Source organism: Platichthys flesus, chromosome 10, assembly GCF_949316205.1.
Source record: "Platichthys flesus chromosome 10, fPlaFle2.1, whole genome shotgun sequence".
In the NCBI taxonomy this organism is placed as follows: domain Eukaryota; kingdom Metazoa; phylum Chordata; class Actinopteri; order Pleuronectiformes; family Pleuronectidae; genus Platichthys; species Platichthys flesus.
This window is the reverse complement of record NC_084954.1, coordinates 13,638,167-13,662,367: the sequence shown is the minus strand read 5'-3', so window position 1 is coordinate 13,662,367 and position 24,201 is coordinate 13,638,167. Positions and strand designations below refer to the sequence as shown.

General features: G+C 42.0%; 2 protein-coding genes across 2 annotated transcripts; one reads left to right on the top strand and one right to left on the bottom strand.

The window, feature by feature from the left end:
- Positions 1-396: 396 nt before the first annotated feature.
- On the top strand, positions 397-16,030 carry LOC133961789 (TOG array regulator of axonemal microtubules protein 1). Its single transcript, XM_062397143.1, has 23 exons — positions 397-640; positions 3,046-4,206; positions 5,867-5,933; positions 7,093-7,221; positions 7,375-7,638; positions 7,751-8,031; positions 8,166-8,371; positions 8,666-8,751; positions 8,829-8,987; positions 9,070-9,135; positions 9,392-9,525; positions 9,661-9,823; positions 10,513-10,743; positions 11,136-11,262; positions 11,512-11,617; positions 11,766-12,001; positions 12,122-12,280; positions 12,919-13,045; positions 13,136-13,251; positions 13,983-14,166; positions 14,280-14,499; positions 14,601-14,687; positions 14,779-16,030. The coding sequence occupies exons 2-23, from the start codon at positions 3,175-3,177 to the stop codon at positions 15,024-15,026; spliced, it is 4,428 nt and encodes a 1,475-aa protein (XP_062253127.1). The 5' UTR covers positions 397-640; positions 3,046-3,174; the 3' UTR covers positions 15,027-16,030.
- A 106-nt stretch (positions 16,031-16,136) lies between these two features.
- On the bottom strand, positions 16,137-22,509 carry ccdc28b (coiled-coil domain containing 28B). The gene is made up of 6 exons (XM_062397145.1): positions 22,302-22,509; positions 20,858-21,276; positions 20,133-20,302; positions 19,763-19,917; positions 18,164-18,186; positions 16,137-18,030 (listed from the first exon to the last, which is right to left on the bottom strand). Exons 2-6 carry the CDS (start codon positions 21,091-21,093, stop codon positions 17,976-17,978), a joined length of 639 nt encoding a protein of 212 aa, XP_062253129.1. The 5' UTR covers positions 21,094-21,276; positions 22,302-22,509; the 3' UTR covers positions 16,137-17,975.
- Between the last annotated feature and the right edge of the window lie 1,692 nt (positions 22,510-24,201).

Genomic DNA, 24,201 nt, shown 5'->3' with positions numbered 1-24,201 from the left:
AGGCAAAAGTAGGACAACACTGTGGAATTCCTCCAAAAGATAAGTGGAGGGGGGGGTCTGAGGCTGGAGCTGGGTTGGGCTCAGAGAAGAGTGTAGGTCCCATAGATGGTAGGCCCTACTCGGCCGGAAGTATGAAAGGAGCCGTTTCAATTAAATATTTCTTGGAATGGACCAAGTGAAAAAGTCCGTGGACTGATTTCATACTTTGAGGGTCCCTGCTGACCCCCTTCAAGGAAGTCGTACAAGCCCAGAAAATGTGCTTTACACAACATGGGGTCTTTAAGTATTTCACTCTCCTCCCTTAGCTGTGTGACGGTGATGCCGACTCGAGGAGCCTGGAGCTCGCGTCACCATGGAAGCGCTCAGTTTGCGACGTGCATTCGCCATTTTGCTGCCTCGGTGTGTGGCTGTGTGTCTATGCGCGTACATGTGTGAGTGTTGACTGTGTGGGTTCCTCTCGATGTCAAAACCCCCGCAGCTCCCAACACCCCTCAGTCCGTTCACCAGCTCCAGCAACCGGAGGGGAAACATGTCCGCACCCGGGGAACAGCCGTAGCGGCCGCAGTACGACATGGACATTCGGACGACGTAGCGTGTAGTCTCCTCAAGCGTCGACGGAGAGGACCGAGAGAAATGCGGGGTCTGTGTCATCTCTGTTTTTCTAACTTTGCTAGCTCAGTCCGTCAGCACCAAACACTACAACGCAATTAGCGGAGTTAGCTTAGCACCGCTTCACCGCTGTTGTACTTAGCAAATGTTTCTAGTTGCTAGCTAACTAATGAGGCTGCTTAGCGGTAACTTGTCGTTAAGAAGCTAATTGAAGACATTGTTAGGTGTCGTATACCTGACGACACTTTTTATATTAACTACGACAGCAGGGAGTCGTGTAACGTACAGCAGTGATGGTGATCTCCATCGGTGTGCTGATAACCGCCGACAGCCACAAGTGGTTGTGTCCATTCACTGCTGTGGGGATCGATGTGGTGGTGGTGAAAGTTCCCAATCCCACTTAAAATGGTCAGAATAGGCAGTTCCAAAGCAAAGGTGACACTGACACAAAGGTGTCAGTGTCACCTTTGCTGCCCCCCTGTCTAAGGGGAGCAGAAAAGGCAGTACTTCCAAGCATTAGTACCGACGCTGCCACCAAGCTCCATATTGCATTTGCATCCAAGCAAGTAGGAGTTTACTCAGCCTTGTTCGCTGCTCCTGCTCGTTTCCCCTGTGCAACAGAAACTGCCCCTGATTTGCCCAGACAGGGTCTAAGGGCAACTACTGTTGTTAGTGACTTATTCCCTGAGATCTATACCTAGTTTATGAATGTTCATCAGCGTGTTACTGTTCTGAGCACCACGAATAATTGATCTGTATTTCTCTTCACTTCACTCGTATTGTGAAACATGCTCGTTTATGTGGCTGATTTCTTTGTCATGTTTTTTTTTTTTTTTTTTTAACGATTCGGCATAAATGCCTTAAATGTGTCCCATATGTTTTGTGTCATTGAACTGAAACTTGAAATCCCACTGCTGCCAGGCTGCATTAGGGCACCTGCCGCGGTAGCTCCCAGCTGCCTCCCTTTGTTTGGAGGCAGCTGCCTTTGCTGCCACACTGTCTGAGATCAACTACCGCTGTTTGTGCCTTACTCAGGGAGATTTGGACTAGTTCGTGATCGTTCACTTTTTATTAATATTATCAATTATTAATGTCTCGGAATGGATGGTTGAGTCGCTGCGTGAAGCTATGGTGTCATCCCTTCACATCTGCTTTATTCTTTTCTACTTTCTGTGCTCAGATGTACTATATTTTAATACGGCCGAATTCCCAAATCAATATTTTCTCTACTAAACATATTGGTTTATATCTGATTTAAAATGTTTAAGGGTTTAGTTAAACATTAACAATATTTATTGCGCATTTTATGGGTCCATGCCACGTTAATTATTTTATTTTAGTTTACTGGTCATTCATAAGCTGTGCCTGTGCCACCCTCCAGACTCTTAACAGTGACACAGAACAAATAACATCATAATATTTTAGTCAGTGCCAAAGAAATCCAGTCTCCATGGAAAAAGCAGTTGACTAGTCAGCACATAATGTAGATGAATGCTTGGGCTAAAAAAACTAGGTTTCCCTAAAGATCAAGGAGAACAGGAGTATTGTGTCCTCATATTGCTTAGTAATATTTTTTTCAACTCCATTTAAAAATAAAATGCTATCACTCTTAGATACATGTAGGCTATATTACATGCATTTCTTTACATTACATTTAAGGACATCGTTATTACTTTGCACTGTTACAATGTGCAAAAAGTGACAAGTGGACACTTCACTGCATCACCATCTGTACATTCCGATATTTACATATGTATATTTATGTAGCCTATTGCACATATTTTAATGTGGTAGGACTTGGCAGTGATGTCAATGGAACATGATGCTTAATGACTAAAACTTGAACCCTGCTTTCTTTTCAATGAGATACATAAAAAATACTCAAATTTGCTCTGACTTTACTCTTCTGTCTGAAATGATGATGGTGAGAAGCTGATATTAATCTATCATTAGCCATGAATTCATGTGTGTACATTAGTCACACTGGAACTGATGAATACAATCTTTGAGTTCTTACCTATCCATAGACACCAAGATCATGCTTATGAATCTGATAGCTCTGGAGCTTGATTCATTTTGAGTCAAACCCCCAGATAGCTAACAAACTATCCAATAAACCTTCAGAAACCAGTATATCTCATTGCATATATTACAAACAGCTTTAGTTGCTCTCAAACAGTGTCCCCAAACACTTGTGGCAACTATGACAGCTGCCTCCAATCAGTGCTAAAAAAGGCAGCTAGATGCCTTGGTTGTCACACTGTTTGGCATCTGCTTCCAAACAGTGTTGCAACAAAGGCATCTGCCTCCAAACAGTGTGGCAACAAAGGCAGTTGCCTCCAAATAGTATGACAGTTTCTGTTGACACAGGAAGTGCCTCTACCAGTAACCGTTGCCATGATTTCAGCTTTCCCTTACTGTGTTTTACATCCACAGCTTGACAAACAGCAGAGTGGTTTTCCATCACCAACCACTCCGACTAAAGAAGAGGAATAGTATTGCCCTTGCAAGTTGTCTTTCATCTTAGGATTCTCAGTTTTGACCACATCCATCACACCATCAATAATGATCCCTGGATTGATCTCCCAGGAGTTACACAAGCAGCTTCTGGACCCAAAGAATTACCTAAACCGCACAGATGGCGTGGAGGAACTTAAACGCGTCCTCTCAGGGGTGGACATCAAGTCAGTCCCCTCTGCGAGTGTTGAGGACTTCATAAATTTTCTCCCTCGACTCCTGGATGACAGTAATTTCAAAGTGCTGTACGGTACCTTACAGGTTTTAAATATTCTCATTCAGAGGCTAGGCACGAGTGTAGAGAAATATTTCAAACTGTTACTCTTGGTGGCCTTCAAGGCCCTCGGGGATGCTCGCACCATCACCAGGAGTGAATACATGAATGCGTTTCAAAGGCTGATGGAAACTGTTGCGCCACAACAAGTGTTAAATCTTCTTGTCAGCAACTTGAAGCACAAGAATTCAAGGGTTAGGGAAGATGTCCTTAACATCATTATGGCAGCTATGCTTACTCATCCTAGGAGAGATTTCAACATCCCTAAGCTTTGTTATGAGGTTGCACCATATCTGGCAGACAGCAAGAAGAAAGTCCGCCATGCTGCCCTAGAGCTGTTTGCTGTTTTCGACTACTGCCTTGACACCGGGAAAAAGCAGACTCTGATGAAAGCTGTGGACATGGTTGAGCTGAACGAGGATGCAGAGGGTTTAATGGCAGCTGTACAGGCAAGACGAGCAAGGCGTGTCCTCCCTAAACTCTCCTCAGACGGAATAGTGGAGTATGGCTTAGTTGTGCCCAAACCAGGACAGAGGTGCTCACTGCAGTACGGTTCTGGAGCTGATATGGACTGGGTGATGAACAGAGGGCGCATCAGCAGTGCAGGGAGCCACCGATCCGAACCAGACTGTCACCGATTGTATGGCTACGGCAGCTTAGGCTCCCTTACTGATGACCTTCCATTCCAAAGGAGGATTGTCAGCGCGGGGAAAGGGAAAAACAAACTACCCTGGGAGATGTCGAACTTCTCATCCACTGAGAATCAACAGCAATGCAATTCACCAAATCGAACGTGCTCAGAACAGGTGGGGTCTTTCATCCTGTCAACCTTCCATATTCTTAATTATCTGTTGTTATAATTCACCTTCCCTAACTTAGCATATGCTTCTATAAATTTCGTGTTTAGTGTTTGATATTAATGAATCAGCTATTGACACAGGAAGCAGTGTTCACCTCTTTTATTGAATTGACTTCTAAAAATCCTCGACATCCAAAGCATTTAGGGTGTAATCTCAGGCATCTCAGTGGCCAGGTAGTTATGTTTATTTGCCTCTGATCTTATGATGGGGATGCAGACATTGCAAGAAGCATAGGAGTAGGTATTAGTTGTGCACTAGATTTCTCTGCCTCCATTTTAGAAATTATTCACCGTAAAAAATCTGTTATCCTTCTAGTTTCTCCCATAATTTAAGAATTTAGTTTTTCTGCCTTTCACCTTGTTGTTCAAACAAGCTGAGTCACAACCAAAGGCACCGGTCCAAAGAGACTAAAAATATCGTAGAGGTGGCGCTGTCCTTAGAGACAGTTTAGGGGAATCTCTCATAATGCAAAATGGAGAGGGTGCAGCTGAGAGGGACACAGTTATATCTTCTATATATATGTATACTATATTGCTTCAACCATCTCTCACTCTATATAACATCATGATATTATTAAATACACATTTCCATTGGGACATATTCTCGTTTATGCACAATGCTTGGCTTCTTTTAATGTGTTGGCAGGGTAACAATAGGCTAAACTGTATCACTGAATATTAATTTATTAGCGGTCACAGGGGGGCTAGAGCCAATCCCAGCCAATGAGTGAGAGATGGGGTATACCTTCAACAGTTGTCACTGAATATGTGGTTCTTAATTCTTTATAAGCAGATATGTATACAGAGAGAGGTATAGATTGGTGAACTCAAGGAACATGGAGGTTATTTGCAGAAGAAATTAAGTAGGTGACTCAATTCCCTGCTAAATGACACTGTCCCTGCAAAGATGTGTATTGTCTTGAAAAATAAGCCGGAGTCAGCCTCCCACTTTGTAGAATAACTGCGAAACGCATACTGCGTCACATGTTCTTAGCTTACAAACGCAAATTATTTGTTTATTCTAATAATAACCAATTGAGTGGCTTTGTTAGGAGAGCTTTTAATTGACTATATTGGTTCTGGAAGCTAGCATCCTGCTTAGAGCCTCAATTTGAAATACCTTCTGTTTACTGCAGCGTCTCGTTTCCCAGCAACCTAATAATCACACAGTGCACTTACTGAAAGGAAAGTCAAACATAAATGGCATCACCACAGCCTTATTGCTTGTAAAACATGCCTTACTTACTGCTCTGGTGTTGATTGCAATCACACCAAGTGGTCTGCAGTGAGTGTTTGTGATTGTAGAGGGAGGGGGCTGTAAAATCTATTATGAACCTCTCTCGCTTTCTGTGTTTCATTAATTTATCTCTGACCACTGTACGATGATAGAAAAACTAAAATGAGAACAGTAATGTACATTAAGTTAAGATCTAGTCAAGGGCCAGTGTCTCATGTCTGAGCTGGCTAAATATCTGTTGCCTCCCTCTGTTCAGGCCATTGGATGGAATTACACTGAAGTTCTTGTTATGGTTAATAGTTGTTATACTGAACTTTTATCCTCTATTGTTGCTATTAAAATAAATAATTTTCTGCCCATGCGCGTTTAGGTGGTTAGCAAGGATTGCCTTCCCCTGTCCAGGAGATTGAGTCCAGAGACCTACATACCCAGTTTTAGTAAGTGCCAACGTTTGCTCATCTCAACCTGAAACCCACATTATTTCCAGATAAGTTGATGACTACAGTTGAATGGATGTCACGGTCAAATTCAGCTGGACTCGAATTAGAGCGGCTTTAAATTGGATTGGCATGCTGAGTCATTGGAGTCACCACGCCACATCAGATGCCCTGCTTTGAGCACAGTTGTAAAGCAGATAAGTGTCACAGCAGTCTCACAAGAAGCCAAGACACTTTTGTGTCAGTGGTTTAGTCATCTAATTATCACTTTGTATGTGTTAAATGAGCAGATGAACAGGACCCAATAGTTTCCACTATTCGATGCTAAAATTGATGTTTTTCTAGGATATGAATGTTGTAAAATCATTTTACTATTAACCAACATTTAATGTGTGAAAATCTTTTATCATTATTATTTTAACCAAATTACCTCGGTTATCAGTATTATTGCAATATTGTTCATGTGTTGAAAATGTTCAAAAAGTGCTTTATAGGCAAATTTAAGTAATATTATTAAGATTTAGTATCAATATAAATATTATAGCACCGTATAACACCATTTCAAATGTGCTACATTAACATTTAAGAAGAAGCTTTAGCTTCCTAAAGAAGCTTTTTGTTTTACAATAAGTAAATCAAATGTGCATATAAAAGCATCCATTATGAATAATGTATCATTTTTGACTGTTTAATACGTTTTTCTCACATTAGATTTTAAATTGGATTGTATCTTTTTGACTCATTGGCTGCTTGATGTCAACTACAAGACGAAAAGGGATAAGACTCACTACTACTACTATATCTTGTGTAATCTGGACACATGCTAGAGCTAATCCTAAAAAGGAGACTACCATTGTAGTATTTTTCTAGAATATTTCACTGTAGTGTTGTTTTCTGTACCCTGTGTGTCTGTGATCACAGGCAAGACTGGGCTTAAAATATATTGAGCTTTCTTTGGCTGCAAAGTGTGCAAGAAGTAGTTACCAATGCAGTTCAATGTAATAATTAATCTAAACTGTTTGTGTAAGTTTTATCTTAACTTACTTGCTTACTGTGTCTATAACATCTTACAAAGGACTTTGTTGCTGCCATGTTTATCATGATAAAGTATTTTATAAGACGTTTGTAATCAAAATGGAAAAATATACTTTCCCTCTAGGTTCTGCAACTCCACAGAAGCAACAAGACTCCACAAGTATGGGGCCTCCTGCTCGCCTCAGAAGAAGTGGAAGCCTCAACCTGGAACCTGACATCTTTAAAACCACCAAATTCTGCGACCCAGATGTTGGTAAGAACTTTAAGTTGCACTAAGAGCTCCAGTCACAATTAAGAGTTTGAAGGTTTTTAATCTTCAGCTAGGCATCAACCATATCTCTACCTACCTGCCCTCCAATACACCCAGTTTTTCATGGTTCCTGGTGTGTGATCACCTGTCTCATAGTGGCACCCAAAGGGCGCATGCTCCAGAGGAACCCCAGTGTTGAGCGCACAGTTTCCCTTCCCTCTAACCCCACCACATCTGGCTCGTTCCTACTGCCCTCCTACCCACTGGCTACACTCCCAGGAGGCATGCTTACCCCAACACTGTCCCGTCGCCGTGGAGATCCCTCCCTGTCTATGTCCAACACCTGGCCCAACAAGAGGGAGAGCAGCCCTCACCAGCGAGACACCAGCCCCTGGAGTGACACAGCAGGCACAGCAAAGGGTAAATTTGTAGAATAGATTTAAGTTGATAAATTTTTCTGCTAAATGTGAAAATGTTGTGACCTCTTTCTTATATAATCTTTTTGTCTTTCTTCCCTGTCCTTCCCCTCCAGGAGACCTCTCCAGCAGATGCTCTTCCAGGCCCCCCCGTGCCACCCTAATGAGTTCCTCTTCCACTTCATCTTTCCGCCGGGCTCTGAGCAGCACCAGGGCAACCCTCTCTATCTCACCAGTAGTCCCTCCAGGAGAGCAGGCCCAGTCTCATAACGGCCAGAGGTACAATGCTCCAGGCAGCCCTCAGAACCAACAGCTAGAAAAGAGCCTTCAACTGGACCCCGATGATTTTAGTGCAGTGCAGGATCCTCCAGAAGATGATCTTCTGGACAAGCAGGAGGTCAGGATATTGTCTATTTATGGACCCTTATTCCAGTACATGAGGACACTGTTTGCTTGTTCAGGGTTTGAAGCTTGGCTCCAACCTTTTTTCCTTTCCATGTTCATATGTGCTGATTTGTGTGTTCCTCACAGATGCGGAACTCTCTGCGCTCATTGCACAATAGTGCAGCCAAGAAGAGGGCCAAAGTGAGCCTTAGCAGTCCAGATCCAGGCAGCCCTGACTCTGCTGTGAGATTAGATCTGGATTCCTTATCGCACACCTCTCCAAAGCTTACCAGCTCAGCCAGTGAAAGTGGTCTCTCAACTCTGAGCTTATTGGCGAATGGCTTCAAAACCAGGTAAAAGACCTGCATTTGATGCATTTTGTTAATGTTGGGATCACGGTCTTGGATAATATATAATAATTTTAGCTTTGAGTAAGCTCATACTTGACATAGAATAACTGAAGATCAGGATACTACCGTAGGTTTCTCCAATAGACCTAATCTTTTAGCAGCATTTGAAACACTTTAAGCCTTTCACAAGCCTGTTGACAGTCGAAATGGAATAAACTGGTACTTATCTGTTGTTGTGTGATGGCAGTGTTGTGAAAGTTTGCATAATAATTTATCACTTGTCGCATCTGTCAACAGTCCTGAAAACTCTACAGGAATTAAACCTCGCATCACAAGAGTGCCTTCTGCCCAACTGAAGTCCATGTACTTCAGCAGCCTTCAAGGTATAAAAGGGATAAAGAAGTGTTTTTCCCACGCTGTTAAATTGGGTTGAGCAACTTTTGTCTTTTGCTTTTTCAAGGATTAAGAAATGAACTGTCATCTGAGGTGGGTGTTGTTGGGCAGAGAGTGACTTATTCCAATGGGAAAATCCAAACTGAGATGGAGACAACAGGCACCTCCCCTCCTTTGGTCAAACCTGACTTTCGTGAAGCAGTTAGGGGTCTGAAGCCTGCAAAAGGTCAGCTACGGTTGAAAATGGATCTGTCAATGTTTAGTGTGCTTGCATAATTAATTCAAAAATGCTCTGCATTAATCTTTAGGGTCACAGAACCATAGCAGCAGACACTCACCAGGCAAAGACATGCCTGAAGGGGTCGTTGGAAAAGGTCAGTGTGTTAAAGCCATAAATCATGTTCATCTGTCCAGTATTCTGCTTTCTTAATGATTAGGTACTGTACATTAGTGCTGTTTTACAACAGACTCAAAGGGATGATGTCCAGTTTTTATGGTCCCAATTTTATGACCATAAAAAGTATTGTAGATCTTATAACTGATGATGTTATTTAACATTTAATTCATGTACATTATTCTGGTCATATATTTCCATTACCTGCACTTATCTCTTATCTGCCTGCCGCCCAGGAGTCGTCTTGTCACTTGAGCAGGGTGAATCTATGGCCACACCCCCCACTTATCCCTCAGCTGGTGTCTACAACCACACTCTGTATGACAATCAGATAGATAGTGATGACAGGCCACTTCCTGATGAATTTAAGGTTAGTTGTACTTTTCTACAGTGGTAAATCATAGTGCACCATGTAAAGTGTCCTGTTACCAAAGTATCACCTTGTGTGTGTTTTTTATTTTTATTATTATTATTATTTTTTTTTTTTTAATGGATGTATGTTCAGGAGAAGGTGATAAACTCAGGCTTCAGCCGGGACCGGATGCAGCTTAATCAGCAGGAGTGGCAGTGTGGTCAGGGGAACAGCGCACAAGAGAAGATTCGCCACCGTGTCAGACAGATGTTGTCTGACTCACCAACTGAGGAGAACAGACCATTAATCATCAAAGGTGATAGAAACTCTGAAAACATTACCAACAATATGCAATTTTTCAGAAATTGGATTATTGGATAAATTGTGAAACGAAAAAAGGACACAAACAACCGATCCCGCCCCCACTCACTCACACACTGACACGCAATGAAGCAGAGATGAGAGAAGAGGCGGTTATCAAGGGAGGAAATTATAAACCGTTGGGACAAAAAGTGTGAATACAGTATTTCCATCGCAGACTGCTAACAGGATATGATTAGCGCCGCTGGCTCCCAACCAATGTAAAAAGTTGGTCCGGTGCCCTGTGGTTCACTGGCCTTCATCACAGGAACTAATCCAGTAGTGAAGATTGAACAAGAAATTACATTGTAGGTCATTATCATAATAATTGGTGCAGGTGATTCAAGTGCCTTTCTATATTTGATCAATTTATTTGAGTTTGAAAAAGGGGTTTAGAATTTCAGATAGTAAAAAGAAGCTTTTCAAAGTAACATTTTGCTCCTCACATAAGTAATCATTTCTTGGTTGCTTTAAAATGCATGTAAGTGTACTTTTAATCACTTTTAAGCTTTTTGTCGGTCTATGTATTAAGTTGTCAGATAATAGTGTAAACATTTAAATTGTATTCATATAATAACACAGCCGAGAATATGGTTTTAGTTGTTTGCCGCCCAAAACATGACATTTTGATCCTCTGTGTTGTAGATCTGCATTTAAACGGCAGCACGATGTCTTCCTCCAAAGAAGACTACCTCTCTACCCCTCTTAGCCCAAACAGCCCCGTCAGCCCACTTGGTCCCCAAAGCCCCCTCAAGGGCTTCACACTGCCCCTCCAGCCGAGCCCCCCTACAGTGCCCCCAAACCCTAAAAGCCTCTCGCGACTACGGAGGGCTCCTAGCCTCAGCAGGACACGACCTTCACTGTCACATAGCACAGGTTGGTGGATTTCTAAAGCCAACAGCTCAGCTTCATGCTGTCTCTAATGTCGAGTTCATCTGCTTTAATAAACCAACTCATATCCATGTGCATTTTTGTCTATTATGTAGCTGTGTGTAATCTATTGGTCTTACATACAATTTAGCTGTACTCCACTGCTTTATAAATAGTTCAGCCAGAGCTGGTACGGGAATTAATTTAACTGTCAGAGCCATCAGAGCATGGTTGAATAAGATGTTTGCTTTGGCTAATGTGCCACAGTGCTTTGTTTTGACAACCTACTGTTAATGCACCGCCACCCACCCACACAGCGTGTTTTCAGACAGATAGAGATGTAACATGAAACCTAATCTTCGGCTCTCTGTGTTGTGTGGTGTCTGATGTGCCATTAGATGAGCTTGATTCCCTCGGCACCACAGACCATAGGAAAAATAGTTCTGAGCCACCGGAGCTGTGTACGTTTTCCAAACCCAACCTGGCGCTGACCGAAAGCTTCGACCTGCTGAATTCTGTGGAATGGTGAGAAACACTCCATCCATCATAAGCATTATTAAAACTAGGGATCTTTCATATGTAGATAGATTTGAAGAATAGTTACAAGATCTGAAACTATGCAACTTTAAATCCCCATCATTACAATTTGTTATGCAACAAAATCTTAAAGCTATAGCTGTATCTCTCTATATACAGTATCCACATCAAGTTCAACAACAACCAATATCTGTGAATTATGTTGCCAACTTTTGTCCTTTTTTTTTTTAAATATAGGGAGAAGAAGATTAAGGGTCTGATGTTCCTGCGCTCTCTTGCCCACTACCACTCAGACACACTCCAGGCCAGGCTTCATGATGTCTGCATTTGTCTCATTCAAGAGGTAGCATAACTTGTTGGAAAACATTCCCACATGATTTGTACATGCTTTCATTGTGCTGATGTCATTTGCTCATCAACAGCATCTAATTAATTAAGCAGCATATATTCTGTGCTTTGACTGCCTGTATCCTGATTTCAATCATCCTCAGGTGAAGAACTTGCGGTCAACAGTGTCCAGGCTTGCAGTGTGCACACTGGGTAATCTGTACACCAACCTGCAGAAGGGGATGGACCAGGAGCTGGAGGGGACGGTTATGGCTTTACTGCATAAAGCTGCAGAGTCCAACGCCTTCATCAGGCAAGATATTGATGTAGCCCTGGATTGCATGGTGCAGCACTGCAGCCCCTCTCGTGGCATCCACGCTCTACTCACTGGAGGACTCAGGTTTGCATATTTACACTACTGCAGACACAGTAAATTGTTGTTTCACCAAATGTTACATGCCTGTGGGTCTAACTCACAATTTCAAATATTTGATTGCAATCATTTTACCTCCACCGATAGTCACGTCAATGCAGTGGTGAGGAAATTCACTGCTCAGCATCTGGCCAATGTGGTAGAGAAGGCTGGTGCTGCCCGTCTCCTCTCTGGGAGTAAAGATGTTACTGAGAGGATTTTACCTGCTGTCACAAAACTCACACAAGACACCTCACAGGAAGTCAGGTAAAGTTTCAATTTTATTACTCTTTGAAATGTATTCACAGAGATGTGATCTTGCATGGCTCACATTAAGAACTTATTTAGTTTTTAACATTATTATTATAGAAATACATCAGAGATGACAGTGGGAAAAACACAATATGAATATTTCCACCAGGATTAAACCAGAATAATAGAAAACCCTGAATAATACAATATGTCTCCTTTAAAAAAGGTTTAGTTAAACTAAAGATTGTTTCATTAATCTGATTGAATTTGGGCTCATTAAAAGATAAAAGTGATAAAGGGCTGAAGTAATTTAAAATAGTGCTTTTTAAATAATGATTTAATTAGTTTCCTAGCACAAAGGTGTGAATGAATGGCAAAATAAAGATCAGTATCGGCTAGATTGTTGTTTTAAACATCGGTATCCGCCAACAATGTCCATATCGGTGCATCTCTAATATATATATATATATCACGACACAGCACTGTGATTGCTCAGGTTGCATGACTTTGGAAAAAGTAGTTAGATCCAAAGTAGGTTTCATGCTTTCTTTTACTGCTGCTTTTGTACTGCTGAGAAGTCAGAAGTCATAACTACAGTCTCTTAACATTGGCCGTCAGTGTCCGAGTTGTGATTACACTGGTTCAACACACAGGTACTTTGGGCGTCGGATGTTGCTGTCCCTGTCATCCCATCCTGACTTTGACAATATCCTGAAGAAATGCATCCCCACCAATGACCTGCCAACCGTTAGAGATACTGTCATCAGTCTCCAGACAAAGGTGCTCCATTTGTTCCTCTGTGTTTATAAGATTGATGTTATTGCTCAAGGCCAGGCTGTCATCTTACCTAGAGATTGTGGGTTATTTTAGGGTTGTGGCGAGATGCCCCAAGAAACCCAGTCAGCAAGGTGCAGACGCTCGCTCCAAGGCAGTGGCACATTGAGAACCTCGTCTCTCACCAGGAAGCCTCTAAACCAGACCAACAGGTGGGTGTGACTATCAAGCAGTAAAGCAGATGTGCCTGTAAACACTGATTTAGCCTTTGTGGCAGAGCTGTAGCTTTAACAATTTGTTTGATTCATATGGAAAACAATTGTTTCAAATTTGATGTTCATTATTAACTGTTAACTGACAGATTGATACTATCAGTTAATCGCTTTAAAAAATCCTTTGACATTGGTACCATCCAAGCAGGCAGTCTCCACAGTTCACAGACTGACCCCACAGCATGTGGACATGTTGCTATTTCTGAAAACGCAAAATGTAGAAAAGTTGTTTGTGGAGGACTGAGTAGGCTTTGCCTGTTATTGACAGGTGATAACCATGATTGCCCACAAAGTACGCACGCACTCACTCTCATGCGCAACAAAGTGACTGCATGCCCATTGTGGAGCGCACAGCTTAATGCTTGATGCGTGCATGCCTGCGTTTGTGTGAGAGAGAGATAGCGAAACAGAACTATAGGTGTGTGCTATTGAATGAAACCTTATTTACTCCTGCATAGGCTGATGTTAACAATTAACTCCTTGTAAAACAAACATGTGTCCGACACTCGTCCCTTATATACAATTTTAGGCCTGTCAGTAAATTGATAATAATCGATTAAAGAGTCCCACTTATCATTACAAAGAAAATTAAAAAGGTACATCCCTTATTTATAATTGACTCTCAGGTTTATAAAGGAAAATGTATTTGATGTATTTTGCTTTTTCTACAGGGAGTCTAATAGACAATATAGCTGTAGATCTCAGATTCAGAGTATTGCAGACAAGACTGAATACATCAAGCAGATCTCAGGTCTGCTGGGTTCAAAAGACTTCAGAGAGAGGATAAAGGGAATCAACCAGCTTGTGGATGACTGCCAGCACAACCCCTACATGGTCATCAATAGTATATTCCCGGTTAGTACAAGCCTTTGTCAAAGATTCCAGATAATAACAAACTATTTTGTTTCATAAGATAACTGTGTCTCTTTCACCTTCTTGTTGTTCATCCTTCATTTCCCTACCGTCAGCTGTTTGATGCCTTCAAGGCCCGGCTGCTGGAGTCCAACAGTAAAGTCAACCTGCATGCCCTCGAGTCACTGCAGAAAATCATCCTCACGATGAAGGACAACTTGTCCCAAGTGGTCAACATCCTGGTCCCTGCAATCGTGGACAATCACCTCAACTCCAAAAGCAATGCCATCTACTCTGCTGCCGTTGCAGCCATTGATGCACTTATCTTAAATCTCGGTAAACATGTCAAGCCTTCAGATTATTTTATTAAAGGTGAATTTTCATGTTTGATTTAGAGAATTCATTTCATATTGTGATGTTCTTTGTTTCCATGACAGATAATATTATTCTACTTCAGCCTCTCTGCACCAAGGCTAAATTTTTAAATGGCAAAGCAAAGGTGGATCTTATTGAAAAGGTTGCAGGTATGTGAGTTGTAATCTGTTCACTGTAGTACATTCTGACCTCCACTCTCTTATTGGATTGTATGTCTCACTTCTTCTTTTTCATTTCTAGGCATTGTGACAGAGCTCTATCCTCGCAAACCTCAGATGGTGGAGCAGAAAGTGCTGCCTTTGCTGTGGCACCTCCTCGGCACCACCACCCACAGCGGCACCATTCGTGGCCGCAGCGTGCGGGCAGCTACTGCCAACCTGTGCCAAGCCCTCTACGCCCAGATGGGGACCAGCCTGAGCGAGTGTGCCGCCTCGCAGACTGCCAACATCCAAATGGATTTAAACGAGTTCCTGAGGGGCTTTTCGTAAAAGGCTGAATCCAAACACAACGAAATGTTGGAAGGGAAGAACATTGACACTGACCTTACTTGAAGACAGAGATGCGCTGCATTTCTCACAGTGCCTGCACTTTTGTATCGCAACAGACAAAGTCCTTAAAGAATTCCTATCTCAGTGAGATTTCCTCTGGTACAGAAACATGAACAATTGAAACACACACTCAACCTGCTCTCTTTGCACTTTCAAAAGGTAGCTCATCATCATGATAAACGTAGCTCATCGTCATGCTAAACGTCAATTCATTATGGTCATTGCTTCTTTTTTCCCATAATCTAAACATGTACTGTAGACAAATCAGAAACACTAACGTAGAATGTACGAATGAAATGCACAAAATCGATGAGGAAGAAGACAGGGAATTGAAAGGTGTATATTTTTGCTGTTTCACCAGATGTGATGTTGATACTTTTTAAATGTCTCATGTAGTCGCTTTAAACGTTTGTGAATTCAGAATAACAAGAATAGTACAAAATATTTTTGTACAGCTCTAAAGTGTATTTGCACAGTATTAATCATTTGCTGTTTGATGGTACAGTTATAATTTATCTATCATGTTATGGTTTCAAAGTCATAATAATATTGTGATGAGTTGATGTCTTTTTCCTTTTTTCGCATGACCAAATCTTACTGGAAAGATCAAATAGTTTCTATTTTTGTTAAGTAGATATATAAAGATATATATATATATTTTATGTGTGTGTGTGTGTGTACATGTACACTGATGCCTCGATCACACTTGGTTTCTGACTCATGCTTCTGGATGGGGATGGCGTGAAAGAATAAAGGAGTGCAGTGTTACTCCTGCACTAGCTTGAGAAACAGTGACGCCCCCAACCTGATTCTGTCTCAGAATAGTGCCATGCTGTGTCTTCATTTAGCCTTTTCATTCATTTATTGTTAAATTATGTCAAACTTGTTTGCGAACAAGGGCAAAGATGTACTGATGTATAAATAAAGTGTTTTATTTATGTACATTTAAACTGCAGGAGTCTCATTCAAATATTTAAGGGAAAAGACCACAGTTACATTCTAGCCTCAAGAAGAACTTAGAAATTTGCCCTGTCAAAGAAACACACGTCATTCTGTCTTTAACCTGATTTATCTTTATTCATGGATACAGTTGGTGACACACATGGTAATACACAAGTTTTGGGGTTGTTTTAACTGAGTCCAATTCATATGGCATGATGTGTAAAGCTATTGGTAAATAAATAATGTGAAATAACAGAAAACAGCTCGCTTAAGGATCTTTGATGTACAAACCCAACGAGAGGTTTCACATATTCTATGGCCTTGTAGAAGAGGTAGGCTTAGCAAGCAGTGTAAAAGACTTAGATTATGATTTAATTAACAAATGTGCCAACACATTGACATCCTATAATGTTTCTGATTAAACACTAAAATCACGCTTCAGATGTCTTGTCAAGGATTATATATCAAAGCCAAGATACATCGATGCCAGGTTTGGAATTTAATGAGTCAAATCCCCTTAATCTTAAAACTATGAAAGTAGCTGCCATTTTGAAATAGTACTGCTCAAATGCTTATGCTAGCTGCACTACTCTGTGGATGTGGTATCCAACAGAGTGTCAAACTGCAGATACTCTATGTGATCTACAGGTTGCAAGAAGTGGCTTTTACAGCATCTCAGTAGCAGTGGGGACTAGCTTGTGCTTGCAGGGACGCTGCCATTGGCCGTCATTCACAAAAAATAAAACTTAAAGGCAATCCTGAAGAAGCACTGACAAAATCGCCCTACTTCAATTATTTCAAACCGTCAGTGTAAGCAAATACAGTAGCTGAACTGCACATTGGTGAAACCTTATCAACTATATTACATATATTTACATATAAGTTAATCAAACGTACAATTTTTTCACAGGTCTCCTCACACTGTCCCTTTTAAAATGCACCTTTTTTCAAGAAAGGATCGTCCAGATATTGTTGAAATCCAGTCGGTATTAAACATTTTAGCAAATATATAAAATGAGAGAGTGCATTCAGAATAATAGCAAAAGGTGAAAACTTCCTCTAAACTTTAGAGTTAACCACAGTGGTTCTGTCAAAAAAATGGCCAAATACATTTTCTACTCGATACGAAAGGATGGTTCACATTTCACACCTTTACTGGCAGACGAGTTCCGTCGAAGGCCCCGTTTAGACCTTGCTGCTCACATCCGTCCTGGTGTTCAATTTTTCGTCTATTCACCGACCATAACTTGATTTGTCTGTAGCCCCAATATCAACACTGTTTACCCCATCACGATTTCTATAGTTCTCACTCAAACATACAAAAAGAGACACAAAAGACGGAAGCGTGATTTATGCCTAGAGCGGGGAAGTGAGATCTGATCACAAGTGGACACAGGGGACACACTTTCATACCAGGTGTGATCAGACAAACTTGACGCTGTTTACATGTGATCATATCCCTCAGGATGGATGTGAATACCAGGTTTGAACTGGCTCTAAAATTGAGCAAAGCTCCAGGCATCTGAACGAAACACAGTATAAAGTCTTCAGCTCTCATATAATGTGCTTTTTCTAAAGGAAAAAGGAAGCAACGACTTCACTCGCTTGGATTCGGCTGTTACCATATGATGTAACTAGTAGCTGATGTTAGCTGGAAAATGTTCCTGTTTCGTTCTTCTTCCACTGTGAAGTCCCCCCTCTGATCATTTAGCGATTCATGAAGGAGGGGATGATGTTTTGGTTTGTTTAATGCTCTGCTGCTTCAAGCTACTGTATCGTTCCCTTGGTTTCACTGACCAAATGGGGCAGGAGATGGCTCCTCCTCCTCCTGTGGGTCTTTCCATTCTGTTACTAAGGCAGCTGGATCAACGCCATGGCAACCCGGCCATGGTTAGATGCTGGGAGACGATGAGTGTGCTGTCGCCGCCCTCCACGCCTCCGCTCCTGTCAGGGGCCAGATGTCTTGGGCAGGTCCTGGTTCTCGGCCAAGTGGAGCTTTTGTCTGAACACGGACACGTTAAGGATTCGCAAGGAGGGACTGAAGTGAAAAAAGATTATCTAAATCAATAGTGTGCTCACCTTGGAGTGCTGGCCGACTCCCATAAATAAACACACATTCAATTAGGAAAGGATACATGGAGGTGCTGAGCTCCTCCAGCTGCGGAAACAAATGGAACAGATGACATGGGAGAAAATATGAACAGCCACAAATAGCAGCGGATGTGACACTACAGGGCGCTAATCACTAAACACGATCATATGACATAACAGCCAGTGTGTGGCGCTTCGATATGAACTCAATTCCCATCAACACTACAGTGCTAACGAAGGGAAATGATCAGATTTCCTCATCTGCACAGAGTTAAGTCACTTCACAGCCCAGTTATCCACTCGCTCCACGTTATTCCTGGCAAGTGAGGTCTTATTCTCACCTCCCTCACACACAGCACCGCAGCTTCCCCACAGAGAGCAGAGCAGCCCCAGGCGGGAGTAACCAGGAGCCAAACCACGCGCTAACAATAGAAACCCTTTGCACATCAGTGTTTGTGCTGGTTACTATTTAGTACAGGGACACTCTGGCCCTGCAGTAAAGCATATACCACTGTTCATTTATGTACTCTAGTGTTCCTCATTACATTAACTATCTGCCAAACAAATTCATTTCACTGTACCTGTGATTTTCCTACAGTCACATGTCAAATGGACAGCCTTAAGTGATGACACTCAGATCGGATTTTTTCTCTTGATTTGATTATGACCACGGCCACAATATCAACACTGATCACCACAGAATGATTTATACGGTCAAATCTTTTCATTCACACTCTCCCTCGCTTGTGTCGACACACACACACACACACACACCATCAGACCCAGGACACACTTGTGTGCTCAGACTGGTTCAAAACCACATAACTCGGTCTCCACAAACAGAAAGGACGAGCGTGTTTGTTTGTGTAGAGCAGAGAGGTGAGATCAGATCACAAGATGCATGTCGGGCCACATTTTAATGACTGGTGTGCACTTGTGATTGTATTGAGTTTTCACTTGGGTTCACAGGTAACAGGGAAAGAAATGAAAAGGTAATTTATGTGCATTTTTTTTTTTTATAAGTTATAGGTTTAACTCATTAACACTGTGTACACACTGTGTAATAAAATACTATTTGTCTCATGAACATTGAATCACTTGGTGAGTTTTGCAGTCTTTCAGCACTGACCTAATCATCACTTACCTGACATAACTGTCCCTGAGATTACACAGTTTTTAACTAAATAAGTTCACCCTTGTCAACCATTGACTTTATTCCCTCTTGATTTTAGACTATATTCTTCCAAAGGGGGGAAGTAAGCACTTTGGTGTTGAGCAAAGCGGACCTGTACTTCAGGTTTCTTTTATGTTACAGTTGAAGCCTCAGGGCCCATGTTATCCACATTTTTAGTCGAATTTCCAGATCAATTGCTCTTATATTTCCCACAATGCAACTTCAACCTAAGGTAAAAAAATGTATGTCCAAAACTTTGAGATAGTTATGGAATCGTCCACACATTTAGTTTTGTAACTAACATATTTAAGTCACTTATAGACACCATCTTATTTCTTGAAGTGCAGAAAGTCGTTCTTTGGTAGTTTACAGGCACTGTATATTCAGACGCTCATACAGCTTGATGACCAGCTGTAAACAGAGATTGTGTACTATAGAGATGAGTCCCTGCTGCTGTGGCTGCACTCACGTTACTGAGCAGGTGTTCCAGGTTGTGGTCCGAGGCGCACTTCCTCTGGTCCTCTGAAAGCTCCTCCACGTGGCTGTCGAGGCTGAAGTGCAGTCGCGCCAGCTTCTCCTGCATCTCACGCACATGCTCCAGCTGCTCAAAGGAGCAAACCTTACCTACCAAACAGAGGAGTGAGAGCAGACAGGTGGGACCTTGTTATAGCACTTCTACAGCAAAGTCTAAAGTATTACCAGCAGTATTACCATGGCAGCAGATAAAAATAGCCCAGCCACTGTTTGACTTCAGTGACAAAGCCACTTGTCAACTGGCTTTGCTTTCAGCCAGTAACAGAATATTCCCTCGGTGGCCAGTCTGATCAAGCTTAGCTTACCGAACGCCTGCAGTTTGCCTGAGTGGAAGTCGTTGAGGAGATTGAGGAGGCCTCCCTCCATCTCTCTCACGTCTGAGACGTCAGTGAGGAAGGAGTGCTGCAAGGGGGAAGACTGGACGACTTTACTGGGCCCTGCTGGCTGTGGGGCCCGGGGCTTCTCTTTGTGGGGCCTGAGGAGAAACAGACAGAAAACATCAGTGGCAACCGGCCTCCTGTTTCTGCTATTGTTAAATGAACCAGGGCTTGTGACGACCTTGTAACTTTGGTAGAGCTCATGCAAACTGTATGATCTCACATTATTACCTCCATCGAAAGACGTTATGTTTTAATCTGTGTTTGTTAGCTCGTAGAACTAAACAAATACTGCTCAAAATGATTTACATGACCCAAAGACAAACTTGATACATTTTAATGTGGATCCACACACTTTTTTCACCTTATCTTTTAACAATAAGATATGTCATTACTCAATATTTTCTGAAAATCTAAAAAATAGAGTAATGTTCAGGGGACGGATTTGTATGAGTGTGTGTAATTTGTGGTGCAGATCCGAATACAAATCTGGATCTAGCGAATTTGAATGTGGTTTAATGAGGGGACTGTTGGGCCTTGGCTGAGGCATGAACTGCAATTCCATATTACTTTTTGTGGAGGAAAATGAATGCTAGGACTAAATAGATGTTTATAAATGCAGGTGTTTTCTGGAGGATCTCCTTAGTACGCACCTGGTGGTCTTTGGTGGAGCTACGACGGCTGCGAACACCTCTTTGGGCTGCCCGGGCGCACCAATGGACCTCTTGTACTTGCCTCTGTTCTTGGGGGAGGGAGGCTGCGGCAGGCCGAGGGAGAAGGTGGCACTTTTGCTGGCGGGCAACACGGTGAGTTTGCGGGGGTTGATGGGGGGGGGAGGGGGCTGCGGGAGGGACACCTTTGGGCTGCGCTTCTTGCGTTTGTCTTCCATTATTGTTTGTTGTTTTCCGAGAGAAGTGGATGTATAAATCACTCACTGGCCGGCTGGTGCACAGGATGCAGTAAAACAACAAAAGGGTTGGGAAGCTCCAAACCAGCAGCCTGCCCCTCTGTGAGAGAAGGGCTGTGCTGAGGACTGTGCCAGAGTTAGTGCTGCAGCTCAGGATTCTCCATACTGCAAAAAAAAAGGAAAAAGGTATAGTGATGCTTTCACTAGTTCGTCACATCATTGTATAAGTACAACAGTATATCTGGTATAGAGACATCCAAATCAGAGAGCAGAGGAGAATACTGCTCATCTTCCCACCTTAATCGGATCGCATCTGGATGAAAGTTGAAAATAGAAGCAATTTCCTGCTCTTGTCTCCCTGGTGTAAAAAGTGTGAGTGACACGGCAGCTGAGAAAAATATTTTTAGAGCAGCCTCGAGGTGGAGCAGCCTTAGAGAATATGTGTGAAGTGAAGGAGGGTGTGATGAGTGAAAGTGAACTCAAACCCAGGAGCCGCAGTCAGCTTCAGTGAGGAATGACTGAATTACACAAACAGGACCTCTGACATAAGCCCGTACAGTTACACTAATGGATTCCATGTGCATCACTTACAGATAAATGGCTGAATGATTAAATCAATATACTCCACCCTTAGTGTAGTTTAGCTTTACACTCATCTATTTACACTAAGAGCCTTGGAAAAATGGGAAATGGAAGCACGTTTATAATGCATATTGATCCAATAAAACGTTCAATATATAGTATTACAAGACTTGTATTGCATTGCACTGGAACAGTTGTGGATCACTTTATTTTTATGGGGTGTTTGTTATTATAAAGTTATAATAATATATCAATTATAAAGTGACTACGTTCTTTCTATTATAGTGTCAGTATTGAGCCTAAATAACGGTTTGCACCTAATATCTATCGAATCCCTGTTTCAGCATCTCATCCGATCGACACTGCACCAGCCTCAGTTCAAAGTAGAAACCAAAGATGGCCACTACAGTCATACACAAAGGCAACTTTACACGCATGTATCCCTCTTTACGTGGATTGTATCACTACTGCAGCGTGTGTGGTTCAAGGATAAGACGTGGATAAACAGTTTGTTACAATATCCAGTTAAATGTAACAAGGAAACACTTGTAAAGCAGATGTATCGTCTACGAATGTCACAAATAAGAATGACCGGATCAATTACGCACCACAGAGCAAACCGGCTGCGTCCAGCGTCTCATTTCTCCATCCGGGATTTAAAATGTCCACCGACACTTCATGTACATGAACATTTACTGGAACCGGCGGTAAACAATGGAGAATTGACGCAGCAGCTGGAGATAGTGGAATAAACAGCGATGCCTCAGCTCGTGCGGAGCTGTCGGCTTTATCCGTCTTAAAGGGACAGTGTCCCTCTAAGAGGAAGCAGAGAGTGCAGTGAACATAATGCTGTGTGTACTGATCACTGATCAGCTGCTGGTGACTGTGACCGTGTACAGTGAACCTGATGCTGTGTATCACTGATCACTGATCAGCTGCTGGTAACATCTGTACAGTGAACATGATGTTGTGTGTACACATCACCGATCAGCTGCTGGTGACTGTGTACAGTGAACCTGATGCTGTGTATAACTGATCACTGATCAGCTGCTGGTGACTGTGACCGTGTACAGTGAACCTGATGCTGTGTATCACTGATCACTGATCAGCTGCTGGTAACGTGTGTACAGTGAACATGATGCAGTTTATCACTGATCACTGATCAGCTGCTGCTAACATGTGTACAGTGAACATGATGCTGTGTATAACTGATCACTGATCTGCTGCTGGTGACTGTGTACAGTGAACCTGATACTGTGTATAACTGATCACCCGGAAAGCTGAAGACTTGCCACCTCACTTTAGAATTTCATTAGCTCTGAATAGTACAAGGGAGTGCTGCATTTTATTTCCATGTTGTATTTGACTGTTTATTATGTATCATGTTAAACTTCCTTTTTTTGCCTATTAATTACGTGTATTCACTGGTCTTATTGCTTTTGTGTTATCTCATGTTTTACTTACTGAGTTTTGCATCAAACCTTTTTTCCATCATTCAATTTTCAGTTTTTATGTTAATTCAATGTATTTTATGTAAATGTGGGTACTTTGAGCTGTATTTCATATATGAAAGGTGCATATAAATAAAAAGATGTATTAGTAGTTATAATGAAATCTTTTAAATAATGTCTCATTTGGGGCTCCAACCAGTCTTGGGGGACAGACATCTGATTTTAGTATCATCAATACTATAAATTCTGTTTATTTTATCAATATTTGAATTTCAACATTTAATACTTCACAACCAAATCAGCAATAAAAGACATTTGGTGTCAACGTCACCCAGGCACATGCACAGAGAGACCCCTAATGGTGCTCAAGCACTGGCCCTTTTGCCCTGGATGAGAAAAGTGCCCTTCTGCTGGAGCCCAATTTTTTCTTCATTCATCAATATTTAAGAATAAAAATTACTCTCTCTGTCATCAATTAATGATTGCTGGTTGTACATCAAAATGCCTTTGAAGGATATTAAAGATTTTCTTTTATGGACAATTTTGGTTAATCACAAGTTCCACAAACCAAGCTAGAGCAGCAGAGGAACCCAGCAGCCAGCAGGGGGCAGCCTCAGGACATCACAGCAGACTGTGATTTTTGCAAGGCGTCGGAAGACAAGGTTCAGCAGGAGCAACACTCGCATCACCTCTAGGTGGCCCGTCACTTCTCGTTATACACACACTTTTAGCGTCTTTCCCACAATACCCAGGTGCACTACGTCACACACTACAAACTTTCCTTAAAGGGGCAGGCCATACCTGCGACACAACAGCTCTCGGTCTCACATACAGATGGCAAGAGAAAGCAGAGAGGGATTTTACACACAGTCTGATAAAGATTCCGACAGTAAAGGCAAGGGGTAGTGATGGATTTTCTTTAACAAGTTAAGTCTTTCATTCTCACTTTCCACCTTAAAACTATGACATGAACTGAACTATGAACTAGTTCATGAGAGGTGTGAACTTGCACAACACTGCCTGCAGCATCAGATAAACAGGTAACGTCCCCCGACGT

What these genes read in the sequence shown, in the direction of transcription:
- LOC133961789 (XM_062397143.1), top strand. Translation starts at nt 3,175, where the DNA reads ATGATCCCTGGATTGATCTCCCAGGAGTTACACAAGCAGCTTCTGGAC. An exon ending in CAGACCATTAATCATCAAAG is followed by an intron (nt 9,824 to 10,512) that starts GTGATAGAAACT and finishes TCTGTGTTGTAG; the next exon opens with ATCTGCATTTAAACGGCAGC. An exon ending in CCTCTAAACCAGACCAACAG is followed by an intron (nt 13,252 to 13,982) that starts GTGGGTGTGACT and finishes CTTTTTCTACAG; the next exon opens with GGAGTCTAATAGACAATATA.
- ccdc28b (XM_062397145.1), bottom strand. Translation starts at nt 21,093, where the DNA reads ATGGAAGACAAACGCAAGAAGCGCAGCCCAAAGGTGTCCCTCCCGCAG. An exon ending in GCTCCACCAAAGACCACCAG is followed by an intron (nt 20,303 to 20,857) that starts GTGCGTACTAAG and finishes GTTTCTCCTCAG; the next exon opens with GCCCCACAAAGAGAAGCCCC. An exon ending in AGGCAAACTGCAGGCGTTCG is followed by an intron (nt 19,918 to 20,132) that starts GTAAGCTAAGCT and finishes TCTGTTTGGTAG; the next exon opens with GTAAGGTTTGCTCCTTTGAG.